Source organism: Symphalangus syndactylus, chromosome 12 (genome assembly GCF_028878055.3).
Source record: "Symphalangus syndactylus isolate Jambi chromosome 12, NHGRI_mSymSyn1-v2.1_pri, whole genome shotgun sequence".
Lineage (NCBI taxonomy): Eukaryota > Metazoa > Chordata > Mammalia > Primates > Hylobatidae > Symphalangus > Symphalangus syndactylus.
In genome coordinates this window covers 82,478,925-82,499,562 of record NC_072441.2, presented here as the reverse complement: position 1 = coordinate 82,499,562, position 20,638 = coordinate 82,478,925, and the positions used below count along the sequence as shown (strand labels likewise).

The following is a 20,638-nucleotide window of genomic DNA, read 5'->3' as shown; positions in this document are numbered from 1 at the left end:
GGCTCTTCAGTCAGCTTGTGAATGCTGCCAGGCCTGGGTCTCTCCCTTCAGTGAAGTGGGCTCCCCTCTGGCCTAGGGCAGGTCCAAAAATGCCATCCAGGAGCCAAGGCTTGAAACTGGGGACCCCTGAAGCCCACTTGGTGCTCTACCTCACTATGGCTGAGCTGGTACCCAAGCTGTAAGACAAAGTCCCCTTTACTTTTCCATTTCCTCTTCTTAAGCAGAAGTCTCTGCTCATGGTCATCACAGCTGGGAATGTACTGGGTCACACCTGAAGCCAGCATGGCACTGAGTGTCACCTAAGGCCTACATCAAATACTGGCAACCACCAAATGTTTATTCAAGGCCCAAGGGCTCTTTTTTTTTTTTTTTTTAACGGATTTTTGCTCTGTTGCCTAGGCTGGATGGAGTGCAGTGGCATGATCTCAGCTCACTGCAACCTCCACCTCCCGGGTTCAAGCGATTCTCATGCCTCAGCCTCCTGATAGCTGGGATTACAGGCGCCCGCCACCACGCCCAGCTAATTTTTGTATGTTTAGTAGAGACAGGGTTTCGCCATGTTGGCCAGGCTGGTTTTGAACTCCTGACCTCAGGTGATTCGTCCACCTCAGCCTCCCAAAGTGCTGGGATTACATGCGTGAGCCACTGCACCCGGCCAAGGCCCAAGGGCTCTTTAATCAGCAAGTGATGAATCCTGCCAGGTAAGTGTCCTTCCTTTCAAGACAGCAGGTTCCCTTCTGCCCCAGGGTGTGTATAGAAATGTTTTCAGGGAGTTAGTGTCTGAAATGGGGGCCTTGTGACTCTGCCTGATGCTCTACTGTGGCTGAGCTATTATCCGAGTTGCAAAACAAAGTCCTTTTTACTCTCCCCTCTCCTCTACTCAAGTCGGAAGAAGGAGTAACTCTCCCAGAGTTATGAGCTGTGCTGCCTGGGGTGTGGGGAGGAGTGGTACAAGCACTCTCTTGGCCACCCCAGCAGGTGTCTCACTAGGTCATATGCATCCCAGGTCCACTGGCTTCAAGCCCAGCACAGCACCAGAACTTGCCCAGGAATTGCAGTCTTTGTGGCCTAGACAGCCTTTCGAGTTTATTTAGGACCCCAGAGTGCTTTAGCCCACAGTGTCGGGGCTAGCTGGAACTCAGGTTCAGACCACTGGGATGGGTAATTTCCCTTTGGCTAGCGCTGGTCTAAATGCTCCTTCCACAGGCACTGACTGAATTCTGCCCTGTGTTGCTTTCCACTGTAGTAGGCAGCACTGAGTTCCAAATCTGTGCACCTGGGGGAGTGCAGTGATTGTGGAATGCAAAGTCCCACAATCACTGCACTCCCCAGGTGCACAGATTCTCTCTCTGCACCATGTGGCCGCTGCCACTGCCTGGGAAAGGAAGAGAGGTGATGTTGGCAATTCTAGACTCTTTTCTTCCCCCATCAGTGGCTCTTTCCTTGATAGGATGTTAAAACCAGGTACTGTGATTGCTCACCTGATTTTTGATTCTTATGAAGGTGACTTCTCGTATGGATAGTCATTCAATTTGGTGTTCCTGCAGGGAGGACAATCACTGGAGGGTTCTATTTGGCCATCTTGCTTCTCCTCCTCCTAAGACTTTTTATAACATAACTTTCTTGAAAGATGAATTTTTCCCCTCCAGATACATGTCCTGGAACTGAACAAAATGGAACTGTTACCATTTCATGCTGATGTGGAGATTGGCCAGATTATAGAAATCCCTATTGCAATGTATCACGTAAATAAAGAGACCAAAGAAGCCATGGCATTCACAGACTGCTCTCATTTATCCTTGGATCTGTACATGGATAAACAAGGAGTCTTTACTCTTCTCAAAGAAGGTAAAAGTAGCCTTTTTATCTTCTCCTTCCTTTGTCTTTGTTTATTTATCTTTAACTCTACCATTGTGACAGATTACTTTCTTTGTCTTTAAGGAAGCAATCAACAATTCAGAAACTACTAATTATAGTCTAAATTCACATATTACTTTTCTTTATAATACTTTATTTTGTCATATGCCTTGTGGTAAGTGTTATACTCTTCATTTTACAGATGTGGAAACACAGGCACAGAAACTGAATAACATTGCAGCTGGCCAATATCAGTTTTTTGTTTGTTTGTTTTTGTTTTTTGAGACAGTGTCTTGCTTTTGTCGCCCAGGCTGGAGTGCAGTGGCACAATCTCGGTTCACTGCAACCTCCACCTCCCGGGTTCAAGCGATTTTCCTGCCCCAGCCTCCCAAGTACCTGGGATTACAGATGCCCACCACCATGCCCGGCTAATTTTTGTATTTTTAATAAATATGGGTTTTCGCCATGTTGGCCAGGCTGGTCTTGAACTCCTGACCTCAGGTGATCTGCCCGCCTCGGCCTCCCAAAGTGCTGGGATTACAGGCGTGAGCCACTGCGTCCGGCCAGTTTTTATTTATTATGATTATGATTATGATTATGATTAGAGACAGGGTCTCACCGTGTCACCCAGGCTGGAGTGCAGTGGTGCAATCATAGAACATTGTAACCTTGAACTCCTGAGCCCAAGCTATCCTGCTATCTCAGCCTCCCGAGTAGCTGGGATTACAAGTGCAAGGTCAATATCAGATTTTAGTTCACAGTAAGGTTTTCCATTTCTAGCCTCAAGCTCTTTTCTTCTTTCTTTCCCTAATATATATATCATATGTCTCTTTAAGAGGAATGTAGAGCCATTTAATATATGCATACATTCAATTTATTGAAAAAGGATAAAATATCTTTTGCTAATAAAACAGAAAATATGAATAAAGGTCAACATCCTTTCCTGCTATTGAACTTCTTATTTGATCCTGATCCCCATTGTTTTTTCATCAATATAATGACAGTAGTAGCATCTAAGATCTGCTTAGCATTTACTCTTTGCTAAGCTCTGTTCTGAATACTTTTTATACATTAACTATTTAATTCTTACATCTATAAGCTTGGTATCAAATTGGACTTTTGCTTTGCCCTTGCTCATTATACTACATACATACATATAAACACACCCTCTCTCCCGGGTTCAAGTGATCTTTCCCCTCTTCTTAGAGTATTTTAATTTTTAGCACCTTATTTCCCATGTAGGACAACAAAATCCTCCTGACTATTCTTACCTCTGATCATCATGGCTATCAACTGGAGCTTCATGAACTCAACTTTGGTATTACTTTTTCTGCTCAAAAATTTTGAGAGACTTCTCATTGTTGTGGAATGGAGCCAAAATCCTTTTAGTTTGGTATTCAAGACCCCTCTACAATATAACCCAACCTACTTTTCATGATTTCATACTTTTGCTTCATATGTGGTTCTAGCTAAATTAACTACTTTATTTATTTATTTTTATTTAATTTTTGTTTTGTTTTTTTTGAGATGGAATCTCACTCCATCGCCCAGGCTGGAGTGCAGAGGTGCAGTCTCAGCTCACTGCAACCTCTACCTCCCAGGTTCAAGTGATTCTTGTCCCTCAGCCTCCTGAGTAGCTGGGACTACATGCACATGCCACTATACCTGGCTAATTTTTGAATTTTTTAGTAGAGACAGGGTTTCACCATGTTGGCCAGGCTGGTCTTGAACTCCTGACCTCAGGTGATCCACCTGCCTCGACCTCCCAAAGTGCTGGGATTACAGGCGTGAGCCACCATGCCCGGCTAAATCAACTACTTTAAATTCTCTCATATGTATCTCTCATATTCTCTTTTATATCTCATTTGTATTTCTTTGTTCATTCTGTTTTCTCAGCCTAAGATACTTTAAACTTTCCTTGATCTCTCCAGCTTGAAATAATCTTTCTATTTTCTAGACTTCTATAATACTTACCACTTTCTATTAATGTTTTAAGTGAATTATTTACATGTTCACTTTCCCCTTGAAACTATAAATGCTTGAGGTCATGATCTTTGCTCATATATATATATATTCCCACTGTACATACAACTGTGTCTTATGTATGTCTCTCAATAGAAAGAACAGATATCAACTTGATATAAAGGGCCTAATTGTTAATGTAAGAGATCAAGATGGGTTTTGTTTGTTTGTTTGTTTGTTTTTAACAGTCTCACTCTGTCACCAGGCTAGAGTGCAATGTCACGTCTTGGCTCACTGCAACCTCCACCTCCGGGGTTCAAGCAATTCTTCCTGCCTCAGCCTCCCAAGTAGCTGAGATTATAGGTGCCTGCCACCACGCCTGGCTAATTTTTGTATTTTTAGTAGAGACGGGGTTTCACCATATTGGCCAGGCTGGTCTCGAACTGACCTCAGGTGATCTACCTGCTTCAGCCTCCCAAAGTGCTGGGATTACAGGCATGAGCCACCGCCCCAGCCAAATTTTTTTTTTTTTTTTTTTTTGAGACAGAGTTTCACTCTTGTTGCTCAGGCTGGAGTGCAATGGCGCAATCTTGGCTCACGGCAACCTCTGCCTTCTGGGTTCAAGCGATTCTCCTGCCTCAGCCTCCTGAGTAGCTGGGATTACAGGTATGCGCCACCATGCCTGGCTAATTTTGTATTTTTAGTAGAGACGGGGTTTCTCCATGTTGGTCAGGCTGGTCTCGAACTCCCAAGCTCAAGTGATCCACCCGCCTCGGCCTTACAAAGTGTTGGGATTATAGGCGTGAGCCACTGTGCCCGGCCCAAGGTGGTATTTTTAATGTATTAAAATTCTTATATTTTCGTAGCTTAATCTCCTTTAAAACTAACTGCTTGTGGCTGGGTGCGGTGGCTCATGTCTGTAATCCCAGCATTTTGGGAGGCTGAGGTGGGTGGATCACAGGGTCAGGAGTTCGAGACCAGCGTGGCCAACACAGTGAAACCCTGTCTCTACTAAAAATACAAAAAATTAGCCAGACATGGTGGCAGGTGCCTGTAATCCCAGCTACTCAGGAGGCTGAGGCAGGAGAATCGCTTGAACTCGGGAGGCTGAGGTTGCAGTGAGCCAAGATTGCGCCATTGCACTCCAGCCTGGGCAACAAGAGCGAGACTCCATCTCAAAAAAAAAACTAACTGCTTGTTACCCAACTGAAACCATATTTTTTTTTTTTTTTTTTTTTTTTTTTTTTTTTTTTAGGTAAGGTCTTACTCTGTTGCCCAGGCTGGAGTGTAGTGGTGCAATCACGACTCACTGCAGCCTTGACCTCCTGGGCTCAAGCGATCTTCCTTCCTTAGCCTCCTGAGTAACTGGGACTACAGGTGCACGCCACCATGCCTGGCTAATTTTTTTAATATTTTGTAGAGATGGGGTTTCACCATGTTTTTCAGGCAGGTCTTAAACTTCAGAGCTCAAGCAATCTGCCTGCCTTGGCCTCCCAAAGTGCTGGGATTACAAGCCTGAGCCACCACGCCTTGCCGAAATCATGGTTTTTGATTCACAGGTATTCAAAGACCTGGACCAATGCATTGTTCCAGTACACATATCGCAGCTAAATCTCTCGGCCATACTCTGGTAACAGTAAGTGTGAATGAATGTGACAAGTACTTGGAGAGCAGTGCAACATTTGCTGCTTATGAACCCCTAAAGGTAAGATATTTCATGGTAAGGAACTGGCATTTCTTTTAATGGACTCAACTATGTCCACTTATGGGCTTGCTAGCTATCTGTGGTCTCTACTAAGGATCGATGACATTTATGTTCTCTTTACTTGCCACTTTTTTGTTTTTAGATCTACAGCTCTCTCCTCAAACCTAAGTCTCCAGGGAGTTTACTCCCTCATGCTTCTGTCACAGGAATATCTTTAAGTTGTATCAGAAAGTTTTAGATGTTCCCCTTTCTTCTTTTTTACTGAGGTATAAAATATGTACAGAAAAGTTCATAAAGTACACTAATCTTAAGGTGCTGTCTGAATTTTTACATGTGCATATATCTCTGTAAATACCAAAATTAGTATATTAGCATACTCCCTTTTGAAGAACCCTGAAAGATAATTTCTGTCCTTTGGAAGGAAGTCAATCATCTTTTACCCTATATACTTATGGATTTTAAGCACAGAAGCCATTATATTGAACCCTAAGGACTGGTTCATTATAATGGAGATAGTATGATAAGTGGTTCTGATGGCAGCGGCAGCCTGTCTGGAGCAGCTGCTGCCATCACGCCAGTTGCAGCAGGGAGATGCAGCTGGGGCTGCACACTCCGTGGAGCTGTTTGGAGCCGACGCCAAGTGGGAGCCTCTGGAGCCCCACTCCTTCTTAGTTGATCGGGGGGAGCTCCCTGGGTGCAGCTTTGGCTGCCCAAGTCATGACTGCGGACCCAGGCCTCCTGCTCCACCGAGCAGGCAGGAGATGCACCCCTGCCCCAGCCCCACTACCCCCTTGCCATGCAACTGCAGCCACCCAAATGGCAGCTGTGGACCCAGGCATCCTTGTACTCTTGGGGACCCAGGAAGGCCCCTTCTGCATGCTCCTGCTGCCTGGCTTCTTCCTGCTGTCAGCACCAACTCCAGTCTCAGAACAAAGTTGGGCCAATCCTGGGCACTGTCACAATCTGGCCAGATGAGCACATGCTTGGGGCAATTTTGACATGCCAGGCCCCTGCTGCCTTGGCCCCCTCCAGACTTTGGGCACCAACGAGCATAGGAGGGAAGCCAAAGAGGAGCTGAGGGCAGCTCGGCATTGGCCTGCAGGTGCCCCTTGGCACCTACAGCCTAGGTGCCATGAACAGCGGCAGGAGGCAGACAAGTTCCTGGGCAGAAGGTGCAGTCCCTGTTGAGGCCCTACCTTCAGGCCAGGCAGGGCCTGAAGGCTGGGGTCCAGGCTGCCAGTCCTGTAGACCAGAGTGGGAACTTGTGATGCCTTTTCCAGGCCCACGCATGGCTGCCCATGGACAAATCAGTGTGGACTTCCTCCCCTCTGATGCCCATAAAAGCTTCAGGCTTAGCCAGAGCTGGGGCAGAAGACATTGGACAACCAGCTGCAGAGAGGAGCTACCAACTCCAGGGCCTCCTCTCTGCTGAGAGCTGCAGACACTGGGATGACCAGCAGCAGAGAGGTACTACCCACTCCAGGGCCTCCTCTGAGCTATTCTGTTACTCAATAAAGCTCTCCTTCACCTTGCTCACCCTCCACTTGTTCTGCGTATCTTATTCTTCCTGGACGCAGGACAAGAACTTGGGACCTGCCCAATGGCAGGGCTGAAAGAGCTATAACACAAACAGGGCTGAAACATGCCCCTTGCTCACCACATTGTGGGTGAAGAGAAGGAGAGAAGAACTGCGACTCTTCAGGGAGCCGAGACCTGGGAGCTCCCCAAGCCAGGGCTGTGACTCCCACTTTGGGGCCCTGTGGTTCCTGGAGTCTCTAAGCTTCCAGGCACCACTGTGTTCCCCAGTGGCAGCGTGGAAGCTGCTTGCAGTGCACCTGATCTAGCCACAGGCTTGCAGAGAGCCAGTGCCCATGCCGGCACCTGGAGCTGCCTGTCCCACTGCAGCAACTGGTGTGCCTGACTGCAGTGGCTGGACCCCATGCTCACTCACTCACACACCTGTTGCCACTCCATGCCTGGCTCACCCTTGGCAGGTGTGAGATCCAGGCTGGTAGCATGAGCCAAGCACAGCCTGCCAGGCTGAGTGGATGGAACGAGCCCAGTGGGCCCAAACAAAACTTGGACAAAGGTGCCACCAGCCACAGAGGTTTCCAGCCAGAAAAGTGACACCCCAAGGATCCTGCAACAGTTCAAAATAAAAGTAGATAGAGACTAGCATGGTTTCTACATCCTATTTGATTCCAGAAGGAGCTAAAATTGGTATCTACAAGTTCTTGCTGATAGATACTGACAAATCCTGACTCAATGCCTCTTGGAATAAGGAACACCCACAGGGAAAAATGTTAACACTAATGAAAGAAGTAAAGTAAAGTAAAAGAAAAAAGATAAATTATTCATTCAAATTTGCATTTTAAGTTGGCCTCATTGTACATTGTGTAGCATATATATTAAATATATGGTTCAAGTATATTTCACTAGTTCCCTTGGTGGATGAGTCCTCCTTCTTGCCTAATTAAACGCAAGTGCTTGGCTGTGGCTCATTGTAAAATTCTATTAGGTTTTTTCTTACTTTTATCATTGTCCTTAGGCTTATTTTATATATATTGAGTGTCCACAAATCAGATCTCCCCTGAATGAAAGTCGTCCTTAAAGAAAAGGAAGTGAGATGATGATTTTCTTTTTCTACCTAGTATGTTAGTCATGTGTCTTTCCCCTTGCCTGATGAAAAACAAATTGTTTAAAAATATGTGTGTTCTACCCTTGTTATCATTACTGTGTTTCAGTACATGGTACAGTTCTCAATTTGTCCTTTTATATTATCAGCTCAATTTGGTTCATCTGGTTAGTTTTTGACTATATATCTAAGAAAAAGGAATCATTTGTTTTGCTTTTTCAGAAAGGCCATCTATGAGACCTCTGTTTATTTTTTCCATTCATTTCTTCTGTCAAAAACTTTTTTTTTTTTTTTTTTTTTGAGACAGAATCTCACTCTGTCTCCCCGGCTGGAATGCAGTGGCGCAATCTTGGCAACCTCCACCCCCTAGGTTCAAGCGATTCTTGTGCCTCAGCCTCCCAAGTGGGTGGGATTACAGGTGCGCACCATGATGCCCAACTAATTTTTGCATTTTTAGTAGATATGGGTTTTTGCCTTGATGGCCAGGCTGGTCTCGAACTCCTGGGCTCAAGGGATCCGCCTGCCTTGGCCTCCCAAAGTGCTCACTTTACAGGCATGAGCCACCACACCTGGCCAAAAACTTGTATGTCACTCTGTAACATGTCTTTTTTTTTTTTTTTCCTGAGACCAAGTTTTGATCTTGTTGCCCAGGCTGGAGTGCAATGGCGCAATCTTGGCTCACTGCAACCTCTGCCTCCAAGTGATTCTCCTGCTTCAGCCTCCCAAGTAGCTGGGATTACAGGCATGCAGCACCATGCTCAGCTAATTTTGTATTTTTAGTAGAGACGGGATTTCACCATGTTGACCAGGCTGGTCTCAAACTCCTGACCTTAAGTGATCCACCCACCTCAGCCTCCCAAAGTGCTGGGATTACAGGCATGAGCTACCGCACCGGGCCACATGTCTTTTCTTAACACTTATTGTACTCTTTACCTACTCTAAGTCTGTCTCTCCCAGATTGTGGGCTCCCCTGTGAGACAAGACTTTATTTGGATTTCTATTACTGTATCCTCATAAGTGAATATTTATTGAATTATATATACATTATTTAAGAGAATACTACCATCAGGATAGAAATTTTCAGTTTTACTAGTACTCAATAATAAATATGACTGAACAGTTCTGGAAAGAAAGCATAGTTTGCTTACATTTTTTGAATAATTGCTTCAACTCTCTACTTCATTTTAAAACTTAGTCACTGTCGTGGAAGTTGAACAATGAGAACACATGGACACAGTGAGGGGAACATCACACACTGTGGCCTGTCAGGGAGTGGGGGCCTCGGGAAGGGATAGCATTAGGAGAAATACCTAATGTAGATGATGGGTTGATGGGTGCAGCAAACCACCATGGCACATGTATACCTATGTAACAAACCTGCACATTCTGCACATGTATCCCAGAACTTAAAGCATAATAAAAAAAATTAGTCACTGTTGTGGACATTGTGTGCCGTACAAAAATAACCTACACTTTGAGAATACTTCATTCCCCTAATGCCAGTTTCCTCATCTATAAATAGGATACAACTCCTCTATACTGAATTGAGTAATACCTATCTTGTCTACTTCTTAGCTTATAAAGTTCTTGAAGAAATATGGTGAAGTGTATAGATGTATTATTTTTATATTTTTAGGGTAGAAGTTCTTTGATACTTTAGTAAAATATCAGTTTAAAATGCTTGTGCATCTTATCCTTCATTCTCTAGCCTGAAAAAAATGCTTATGCAGTTATTTATACAATACCTTTTCTGTGCACAACATTGTACTAAATCCCAGTGAAGAAGAGAAATACTAAAACAAATTAGGTATAAGATACTGACTCCTCTTTTTTTTTTTTTTTTTTTTTTTTGAGATGGAGTCTCTCTCTTTCACCCAAGCTGGAGTGCAGTGGCGCGATCTCGGCTCACTGCAGGCTCCGCTCCCCAGGGTTCACGCCATTCTCCTGCCTCAGCCTCCCACGTAGCTGGGACTACAGGCACCCGCCACCTCGCCCGGCTAATTTTTTGTATTTTTAGTAGAGACGAGGTTTCACCGTGTTAGCCAGGATGGTCTCGATCTCCTGACCTCGTGATCTGCCTGCCTCGGCCTCCCAAAGTCCTGGGATTACAGGCGTGAGCCACCGCACCCGGCCTGATACTGACTCCTCTTAAGGAGTTTATATAACTAGAGAAAACAACAAAAATTATTAGATTTATACATAGCATTTGACACACATATAATAACATTAGGAAATGAATAGTGTACAAATGAATGGTACAGATAAATACTGCAAGAGCTTAGAGGATGCAGAAGCGGTGTGGTCTAGAATGACTGGACACAAATTAATGGATAAAGTAACATAATAGTTAGGTTAAAATGATAGGTAGGATCCAAATTAGGTTGAGAAGCATTCCAAGTGAGAGGCATGGCATACATATCTCTTAATTTGGGAATTAAATTTAATGTCATTTGCAGCATATTCAGATAACTAGTGTTTCACTTTAGAAAATTATTGAATTCCCTAACCTATCAGGAATTAATTTCTTTAAATATCATCAGGCTCTAAATCCTGTGGAAGTGGCATTGGTGACATGGCAGTCTGTGAAGGAAATGGTATTTGAAGGGGGTCCTCATCCATGGATCTTGGAGCCCTCCCGATTTTTTTTGGAATTGAATGCGGAGAAGACAGAGAAGATTGGAATAGCACAAGTGTGGCTGCCATCTAAGAGAAAACAGAACCAGTATATCTACCGGATCCAATGCCTGGATTTAGGGGAACAAGTAAGAAAACAGTTTTTTATAACATTTTCTTTAGTGTAATACTCCAAATCCTTTGTACTTCCAGCCATTCCTTTTCAGATTCTGCTGAATTTAGTTTATGGACTAAATAGGAAAATTCTCATTATTGATCAAAGGATTGTTTTTTCTAAAACCTTATTATCCTTAAAATATACCCAGAGGTTTCAATTTGCTCATCCAAGAATTCCAGCAGTTCACGAACTAAACAAGATCTTTTTGTAGTATTGAGCTTATTTCACATTATTTGCAATCACATTATCATTATAATTCACTTCCTTGTTTTGTAGACTTTAGGATATTTGGTTCCCCAACTTTAAGAATTCAAGGAAGGGAAACTTTGAAGTATCATCTATGGTTAGCAATTTTGAGGAATTAATTAGATCTACACTGATAAGAATAATAAATATATTTTATTTCTATCAGTTGAATTATTTTTAATTATTTTTATTTATTTATTTAGAGACAGAGTCTTGCTCTGTTGCCCAAGCTGGAGTGCAGTGGCACGATCTCAGCTCACTGCACCCTCTGCCTCCTGGGTTCAAGCAATTCTCATGCCTCAGCCTCTTGAGTAGCTGGGATTACAGGCACACACCACCATGCCCAGCTAATTTTTGTTGTTGTTTTTGAGACGGAGTCTTGCTCTGTTGCCCAGGCTGGAGTGCAGTGGTGCAATCTCGGCTCACTGCAACCTCCGCCTTCCGGGTTCAAGAGATTCTCCTGTTTCATCCTCCTGAGTAGCTGGGATGACAGGTGCGCGCCACCACGCCTGGCTAATTTTTTGTATTTTTAGTAGAGACGGGGTTTTACCATGTTGGTCAGGCTGGTCTCAAACTCCTGACCTTGTGATCTGCCCGCCTCAGCCTCCCAAAGTGCTAGGATTACAGGCGTGAGCAACCGTGCCCAGCCATTTTTGTTTTTTTTGTATAGACAGGATTTCACTATGTTGGCCAGGCTGGTCTCAAGCTGCTGGAATCAAGTGATCCACCCACCTTGGCCTCCCAAAGTGCTGGGATTACAGGCATGAGGCACTACACCCAGCTGAGTTTTAATTATTTTTATAGGTACTGATGGATTTGCATAGTTTTCATTCACAGCTTTGCTGTGCTTCCATCAAAATCAGTAACAAAGATTTGCAGTTTTACTGGGCTTCAGAATTCAAGGTATGACTGTGAAACAGCATAGCTAACCAGCACATAAGGGAATCAATGTAAGATTTTAACTTGATAAGAACTGTGCTGTAATCCATTGAACTTCATTCTATTTTATTTATTTATTTTTATTTTTTAGAGACAAGGTCTCACGCTGCTGCCCAGGCTACAGTGTAGTGGAACTATCACAGCTCACTACATAGGTTTCTTTCTAATATTTGTAGTGAACTTTACTGTATATATAACTAACTATTAGTAATTTCAGGGTTAATTACTTATTTTGGTCCTCAATTTTTTATTGTGGTAAAATTACCATCTTTTTTTTTTTGAGATAGAGTTTCGCTCTTGTTGCCCAGGTGGGAGTGCAATGGCACGATCTTGGCTCACCATAACCTCCGCCTCCTGGGTTCAAGTGATTCTCCTGCCTCAGCCTCCTGAGTAACTGGGATTACAGGCATGTGCCACCATACCTGGCTAATTTTGTATTTTTAGTAGAGATGGGGTTTCTTCATGTTGGTCAGGCTGATCTCAAACTCCCGACCTCAGGTGATCTGCCCACCTCGGCCTCCCAAAGTGCTGGGATTACAGGCATGAGGCACCACACCCGGCCTAAAATTACCATCTTAATCATTTTTTTGAATGTACAGTTCAATAGTATTATGTACATTCATAATCTTGTGCAGCCATCACTACCATCCATCTCTTTTCATCTTATACAACTGAAACTCTAAGGCTGGGCACAGTGGCTCACGCCTGTAATCCCAGCACTTTGGGGAATCAAGGCAGGAGGATCACTTGAGGCCAGGAATTCAAGGCCAGCCTGCACAACATAGTGAGAACCTGTCCCTACTAAAAAATAAAAAATTAGCTGGGTGTCATGGCAGACACCTATAGTCCTAGCTACTTGGGAGGCTGAGGCAGGAGGATCATTTGAGCCCAGTAGTTTGAGGTTACAGTGGGCTATGATCTAGTCACTGTACTCCAGCCTGGGTGACAGTGCAAGATCCCGTCTCAAAAAACAAACAAACAAAACATATAGAAACTCTATACCCATTAAAGAATAACTCTTGGCTGGGTGTGGTGGCTTATGCCTGTTAATTCTAGCACTTTGGGAGGCTGAGGCAGGTGGATCACTTGAGGTCAGGAGTATGAGACCAGCCTAGCCAACATGATGAAACTCCATCTCTGCTAAAAAAAAAAAAAAAAAAAAAAAACACTAGCCAGGTATGGTGGCATGTGCCTGTGATCTCAGCTACTCAGGAGGCTCAGGCAGAAGAACTGCTTGAACCTGGGAGACAGAGGTTGCGGTGAGCTGAGATCGCTCCACTGCACCCCAGCCTGGGCGACAGAGCGAGACTTCATGTAAAAAAAAAAAAAAAGGCCGGGCGCGGTGGCTCACGCCTGTAATCGCACTTTGGGAGGCCGAGGTGGGCGGATCACGAGGTCAGGAGATCGAGACCATCCTGGCTAACATGGTGAAACGCCATCTCTACTAAAAATAATTTAAAAAAATAGCCAGGCTTGGTGGCGCGCCCTGTAGTTCCAGCTACTCGGGAGGCTGAGGCAGGAGAATGGCGTGAACCTGGAAGGCGGAACTTACAGTGAGCCGAGATAACACCACTGCACTCCAGCCTGGGTGACAGAGCATGACTCCGTCTCAAAAAAAAAAAAAAAAAAGCTCCTCATTTCTGCTTCACCCCCGTCCCTGGCAACTACCAATCTACTTTCTGTCTCTGTAATTTTGGCAACTCTAAGTACGTCACATAAATGGAATCATATAGTATTTTTCTTTTTATGACTGGCCTATTTCACTTAACATAATGTTCTCAAGGTTTATTCACACTGTAGTATATGTCAGAATTTCCTTCCTTTTAAGGCTGCATAATATTCCTTTATATATATGTATATATAAAATATGTACATATAAAATTATATACATATATATGTATATATGAAGTTTTGCAGCCGGGCGCAGTGGCTCACGCCTATCATCCCAGCACTTTGGGAGACCGAAGCGGGCAGATCATTTGAGGTCGGGAATTCGAGACCACCCTGGCCAATATGGTGAAACCCCATCTCTACTAAAAATACAAAAATTAGCTGGGCGTGGTGGTGGGCACCTGTAATCTCAGCTACTTGGGAAGCTGAGGCAGGAGAATAGCTTGAACCTGGGAGGTGGAGATTGCAGTGAGCCAAGATCGTGCCGTTGCACTCCAGCCTGGGCAATAGAGCAAGAGTCACTCTCAAAAAAAAAAGAAGAAAAGAAAAGAAAAAGAAATTTTGCTTATCCACTCATCCATTGATGGACACTTGGGTTGCTTAGCGTAAGGTTTTAGCGATCATGAATAATGCTGCTATTGACCAGGCACGGTGGCTCACACCTGTAATCCCAGCACCTTGGGAGGTTGAGGCAGGTAGATCAATTGAGTCCAGGAGTTCGAGATCAGCCTGGCCAACATGGCAAAGCCCTGTCTCTACTGAAAATACAAAAATCAGCTGGGTGTGGTTGCACGCACCTGTAGTCTTAGCTACTCAAGAGGATGAGTCACAAGAATCTCTTGAACCCATGAGGCAGAGGTTACAGTGAGCCAAGATCATGCCACTGCACTCCAGCCTGGGCAACAGAGTGAGACTTTGTCTCAAATAATAATAATAATAATAACGACAACAATAATAATAATGCTGTCAACAAATACAGCTGTCTCTCAATATCCTGCTTTTAAATTGTTTTGGGTATATATACCCAGAAGTGGAATTGCTTGATCATATGGTAATTCTATTTTTAATTTCTTGAGGAACCACCATACTATTTTCCACAGCAGCTGTACCATTTTACTTTCCTACCAACAGTGCACAAGGGTTCCCATTTCTCCAGAACCTCACCAACACTTGTTATTTTCAGTTTCTTTCCTTTTTTTTTTTTTAGACGGAGTTTGACTCTTGTCACCCAGGCTGGAGTGCAATGGTATGATCTTGCCTCACTGCAACCTCCGCCTCCCAGGTTCAAGCAATTCTCTTGCCTCAGTCTCCCGAGTAGTTGGGACTACAGGCATGTGGCACCATGCCTGGCTAATTTTTGTGTTTTTAGTAGAGACGGGGTTTCACCATATCGGCCAGGCTGGTCTCGAACTCCTGACCTCAGGTGATCTGCCCACCTCAGCCTCCCAAAGTGCTGGGATTACAGGTGTGAGCCATCACGCTGGGCCTTTGCCCATTTTTTGAATCAGTCTTTTACTATTGAGTATGATGTTAACTGTGATAAGGCTTTTATCCTGTTGAGATAGTTTCCTTCTTTTCCTAGTTTGTTGAGTGAGCTATTAGTAATTTCAGGTCTAATTAACCCCCATTTGAAGTTTCCTAACTTCTTTTTGTTTCCACATTCTGTTATTCATTACTACTTCTACTAGAGATGAGTGGAAACACAAATTAGTTTTTTCACTTTTTATCAACTTGTAACAAAATATTTGGTGGAGGAAAAGACTGAAATAATTGGTCAAAGTTAGATTTTTTTTTTTTTTTCCTGAGACAGAGTCTCATTATGTTTGCTCAGGCTGGTCTTGAACTCCTAGGCGCAAGCAGTCCTCCTGCCTCAGACTTCCAAGCAGCTGAGATTACAGGTACACACCACCACACCCAGTCAAAGTTAGATTTTTTTTTTTTAGACAGGGTCTCACTCTGTTGCCCAGGCTGGAGTGCAGTGGCATGAACATGGCTCACTGTAGCCTTGACCTCCTGGGTTCAAGCGATCCTCCTGCCTCAGTCTCCCAAGTAACTGAGACTACAGGTGTGCACCACCATGCCTGGCTAATTTTTAGATTTTTTGTAGAGATGGGGTCTTACTATGTGATGGTCTTGAACTCCTAGTCTCAAGTGATCCTCCCAAACTGCTGGGATTATAGGCATGAGCCACTGTGCTTGACCTAGATTTTTTTAATGTTCCCCTTGTTTTCAAATTTTCATGATATTATTAATGCCCTTTAGCATAGATAATTAAGAACTATAATGTCTTTAAGGGATTTGCTGGATTATAATGTGAAAGGGACTTTCTATACTGGAATTTGAATAATTCTAACACATTTATATTGGCATGACTGACATCAAGTATCTACCCACACTTATCTCTTGCTCTGTTATTTCCTTAAAGGTTCTCACATTCCGAATTGGAAATCATCCAGGTGTCCTGAACCCTAGTCCAGCTGTAGAGGTTTTGCAGGTTCGCTTCATTTGTGCCCACCCTGCCAGTATGTCAGTAACTCCAGTATACAAGGTGCCAGCTGGTGCCCAGCCATGTCCTCTGCCACAGCACAACAAACGCCTGGTAAGTACAGAGTATGTTTCCAACTAAGTTGGCACTTTTATCTTCCATGCTTTAGAGATAGAGTCTGGAATTCTTTGGGGTATATATCCAGAAGTAGAATTGCCAGATCACATGGTAATTCTATTTTTAATTTTTTGAGGAACTGCCATACAGTTTTCCACAGCAGTTGTACCATTTTACATTCTTACCAACAGTTCACAAGGGTTCCCATTTCTCCCCTTATCAACATTGAATGAACTATTTTATTCATTACTCATTTTCTGATAGTGTCTGAGGAGAGGTGATTAAACTAGATTAGAATTGGCTACACTTGTTTACTATACTTAAGTACATAATCAACTTGTGATAATGGCAATAGACACTTGAGATCTGACTACATAACTTCCAAATTTTGCTGATATCCTTCGCTACCAAATCTTTTATTAACAATATTAATAAGTAATAAAATTTACCTCTTCTCCAAACCAATCATGAAGAATAGTGATAAACAATAATGTAGCTACTAAGTAGGCAACAGGGTATGAAAAATAAATGAGTTATCTATCCTAGAAAGTAGAACATCATATTATATAATAAACAATGTTGAGTACAGGTCCAAGCTTGGGAGCATAGAAGTCATTACTTAGCCTATACAGAACAGAGCAATCAATTAGTTATTCCCATTTTCTGGATGAGAAAATCGAGCCTCCTAAAAGTCGATTAATTTTCCCAGTCATAAAGCTAGAAAGGAACACATTCTGACTCCAAAGTACATATTATTTATGCCATACTGCCTTTTATTATGAAGAACAACAGTATGGAATGTTACAGGTTGTGAATCCGTTTTTTTTAGTCAGACTTCACATTAAATATTATTTGAAGTTTACGACGGAGTTACTTTTTTTTAAAGCACTCTGAGTGGAGTAGAATAAAAGTTACCCCCATAACATCATTGTCATTCAATGGCATTTTTCTTTTCATTTGAAATAATTCAAATTTACAGACAAGTCACAAGAAAATAACTTTTTTCCCTGAGCTATTTTTCTTTTTGAGACGGAGTCTTGCTGTTTCACCCAGGCCAGAGTGCAGTGGTGCGATCTCGGCTCACTGCAAGCTCCGCCTCCCGGGTTCACGCCATTCTCCTGCCTCAGCCTCCCGAGTAGCTGGGACTACAGGCACCCACCACCGTGCCTGGCTAATTTTTTTTTTGTATTTTTAGTAGAGACGGGGTTTCACCGTGTTAGCCAGGATGGTCTCGATCTCCTGACCTCGTGATCCACCCGCCTCGGCCTCCTAAAGTGCTGGGATTACAGGCGTGAGCCACCGCGCCCGGCCTCCCTGAGCTATTTGAGAGTGAGTTACAGACATGATTCTCCATTACCCTATCGACATACACTAGCATATATTCACCCTTTTTTTTTTTTGAGACAGGGTCTCACTCCAGTCATCTAGGCTGGAGCACATGGCACTATCTGCAGCCTCAACTTTGCCTGGTCGGATGATTTTCCCAACTCAACCTCCCAATTAGCTGGGATTATAGGTGTGTGCCACCATCCTGGCTACTTTTTTGTATTTTTAGTAGAGATGGGGTTTTGCCATGTTGCCCAGGCTGGTCTCGAACTCCTGGGCTCAAGGGATCCACCCACCTCAGTCTCACAAAGTGCTGGGATCAGAGGTGTGAGCTAGCACACCCAGCAGATCACCCTTTTGAAGTGTTCAAATCAAAGTTGTGCAACCATCGGTGCTATCTAACTTCAGGTCATTTTCATTTTCTCCAGAAGAAACTCCATACCCATTAGCAGTCACTCCTTATTTCCTCCATTTCCCAGCCCCTGGCAACCCCACTGATAGACTTTCTGTCTCTACGGATTTGCCTATTCTGATATTTCATATGAATAGAATAATACAATTATGTGTCCTTTGTGCCTAGCTTCTTTCATTTAGCATGTTTTCAAGGTTCATTCATATGGTAGCCTGTATCAGTAATGCATTTTTTATGGCTAAGTAATATTCCATTGTGTACATATACTACAGCAGTTGATGGATAGATGTGTTGTTTCCACCTCTGGCTATTATGAATAATGCTGCCATGAACATTCATGTACAAGTTTTTGTGTGAATATATGTCTTCATTTCTGTTGAGTATATAGCTAAGAGTGGAATTGCTGGTTTGTATGTTAATTCCATGCTTAGCCTTTTGAAGAACTTCCAGCTGTTTCCAAAGTGGCTGCACCATTTTACATTTCCACTAGCAGTGTGTAAGGCTTCCAGTTTCTCCATATCCTTGTCAACAATTACTATTATTTGTCATTTTGATTATAGCCTTCCTAGTGGGTGTAAAGTGGTATCTCATTGTGGTTTTGATTTGTATTTTCCACTGTCTAATTATATTGGGTATCTTTTTTTTTTTTTTTTTTGAGATGGAGCTTCCCTCTTTTCACCCAGGCTGGAGTGAAGTGGTGTGATCTCAGCTTACTGCAACCTCCAGCCCCCAGGTTCAAGTGATTCTCTTGCCTCATCCTCCTGAGTAGCTGGGATTATAGGCATGCACCACCACACCCGGCTAATTTTTGTACTTTTAGTAGAAACGGGGTTTCACTATGTTGGCGAGGCTGGTCTCAAACTTCTGACCTCAGCTGATCCACCCGCCTTGGCCTCCCAAAGTGCTGGGATTACAGGCATGAGCCACCGTGCCTGGCCTATGTTGTATATCTTTTTATGTGCTTATTGGCCATTTGTACATCTTTTGCCAATTTTTAATTGAACTATATGTCTTTTTATTGAGTTGCAAGAGTTCTTCATTTCATATATTCTACATACAAGTCTCTTTTCAGATATATGATTTGCAAAAATGTTCTCTCATCACGTGCATTTTTTACTTTTTTTTTTTTTTAAGACACAGGGTCTCACTTTGTCACTCAAGCTGCAGTGCAGTGACATGATCATAGGTCACTGTAACCTCCAACTCCTGGGCTCAAGCTAACTATCCTCTCACCTCAGCCTCCTAAGTGGCTGGGACTACAGTCACATGCCACCATACCCAGCTAATTTTTTTTTTTCTGTAGAGATGAGGTCTCACTATATTGCCCAGGCTGGTCTCAAACTCCTGGCCTCAAATGATCCTCTGGCCTTGGCCTCCCAAAGTGCTGGGATTACAGGCATCAGCCACCATGCCTGGCCTCACTTTTCTAATGACATCTTTTGAAGCACAAAAGTTTTTAACTTTGATTAATTCCAATTTATCAATTTTGTTACTATAGTTGTTGTTTGTACTTTTGGTGTCATATCTAATCTAAGAAACCATTGCCTAATCCAAGGGCATGAAGATTTATGCCTTTGATTTATTTTATGAGTTTTATAGTTTTAACTCTAACATTTAGCTCTCTGATCCACTTTGAGTTCATTTTTGTGGTGTGAGGTAGGGATCTAACTTCATTTTTGTGTTTTGGTTTTGTTTTGTTTTTTTCTTTTTTCTTTTCTTTTTTTTTTGAGACTGAGTCTCACTCTATTGCCCAGGCTGGAGTGCAGTGGTGTGATCTCAGCTCACTGCAATCTCTGCCTCCTGGGTTCAAGTTATTCTCATGCCTCAGCCTCCCCAGTAGCTGGAATTACAGGTGCTCGCCACCACGCCTGGCTAATTTTTGTATTTTTAGTAGAGATGGGGATTCACCATGTTGGCCAGGCTGGTCTCGAACTCCTGATCTCAAATGATCTGCCTGCCTTGGCCTCCCAAAGTGCTGGGATTACAAGCATGAGCCACTGTGCCCAGCCTCACTTCATTTTTTTTACATGTTGGTATCCACTTGACCCAGCACCATTTGTTAAAAAGATTATTTCTTATACCTTGAGTTGTCTTGGCGCTCTTGTTGCAAATCTATTAACCATAAACATGAGAGTTTATTTCTGGACTCTGAAATCTATTCTATTAATCTATACATCTTTATGTCAGTACCACACTGTCTTGATTACTGTAGTTTTGTAGTAAGTTTTCAGGTTGGGAAGTATGAATTTTGCAGCTTTGTTCTTTTTCAATACTATTTTGGCTATTCTGGGTCCTTTGCATTTCCACATAAATTTTTAGGGTCAGCTTGTCAATTTCTGCAAAGAAGCCAGCAGAGATTTTGATAGGGATTGCACTGAATCTGTAGATCAGTTTGAGGAGTATTGCCATTTTGATAATATTGTCTTTTGATTTATGAACATGGATGTCTTTCTGTTTATTTGTATCTTTAATTTCTTTCAACAGTGTTTCCT

At 43.1% G+C, this 20,638-nt stretch overlaps 1 protein-coding gene across 5 annotated transcripts in view; it reads left to right on the top strand.

The window, feature by feature from the left end:
- The window catches only part of NUP210L (nucleoporin 210 like), a 156,118-nt gene that overhangs the window by 48,667 nt on the left and 86,813 nt on the right, over positions 1–20,638 (top strand). For all 5 annotated transcript variants that reach the window (XM_063626389.1, XM_063626387.1, XM_063626388.1 and 2 more), the window contains exons 13-16: positions 1,650–1,848; positions 5,379–5,524; positions 10,700–10,921; positions 16,232–16,405. In XM_063626389.1, coding sequence (XP_063482459.1) covers positions 1,650–1,848; positions 5,379–5,524; positions 10,700–10,921; positions 16,232–16,405 — 741 coding nt within the window. The remainder of the gene's footprint in view (positions 1–1,649; positions 1,849–5,378; positions 5,525–10,699; positions 10,922–16,231; positions 16,406–20,638) is intronic.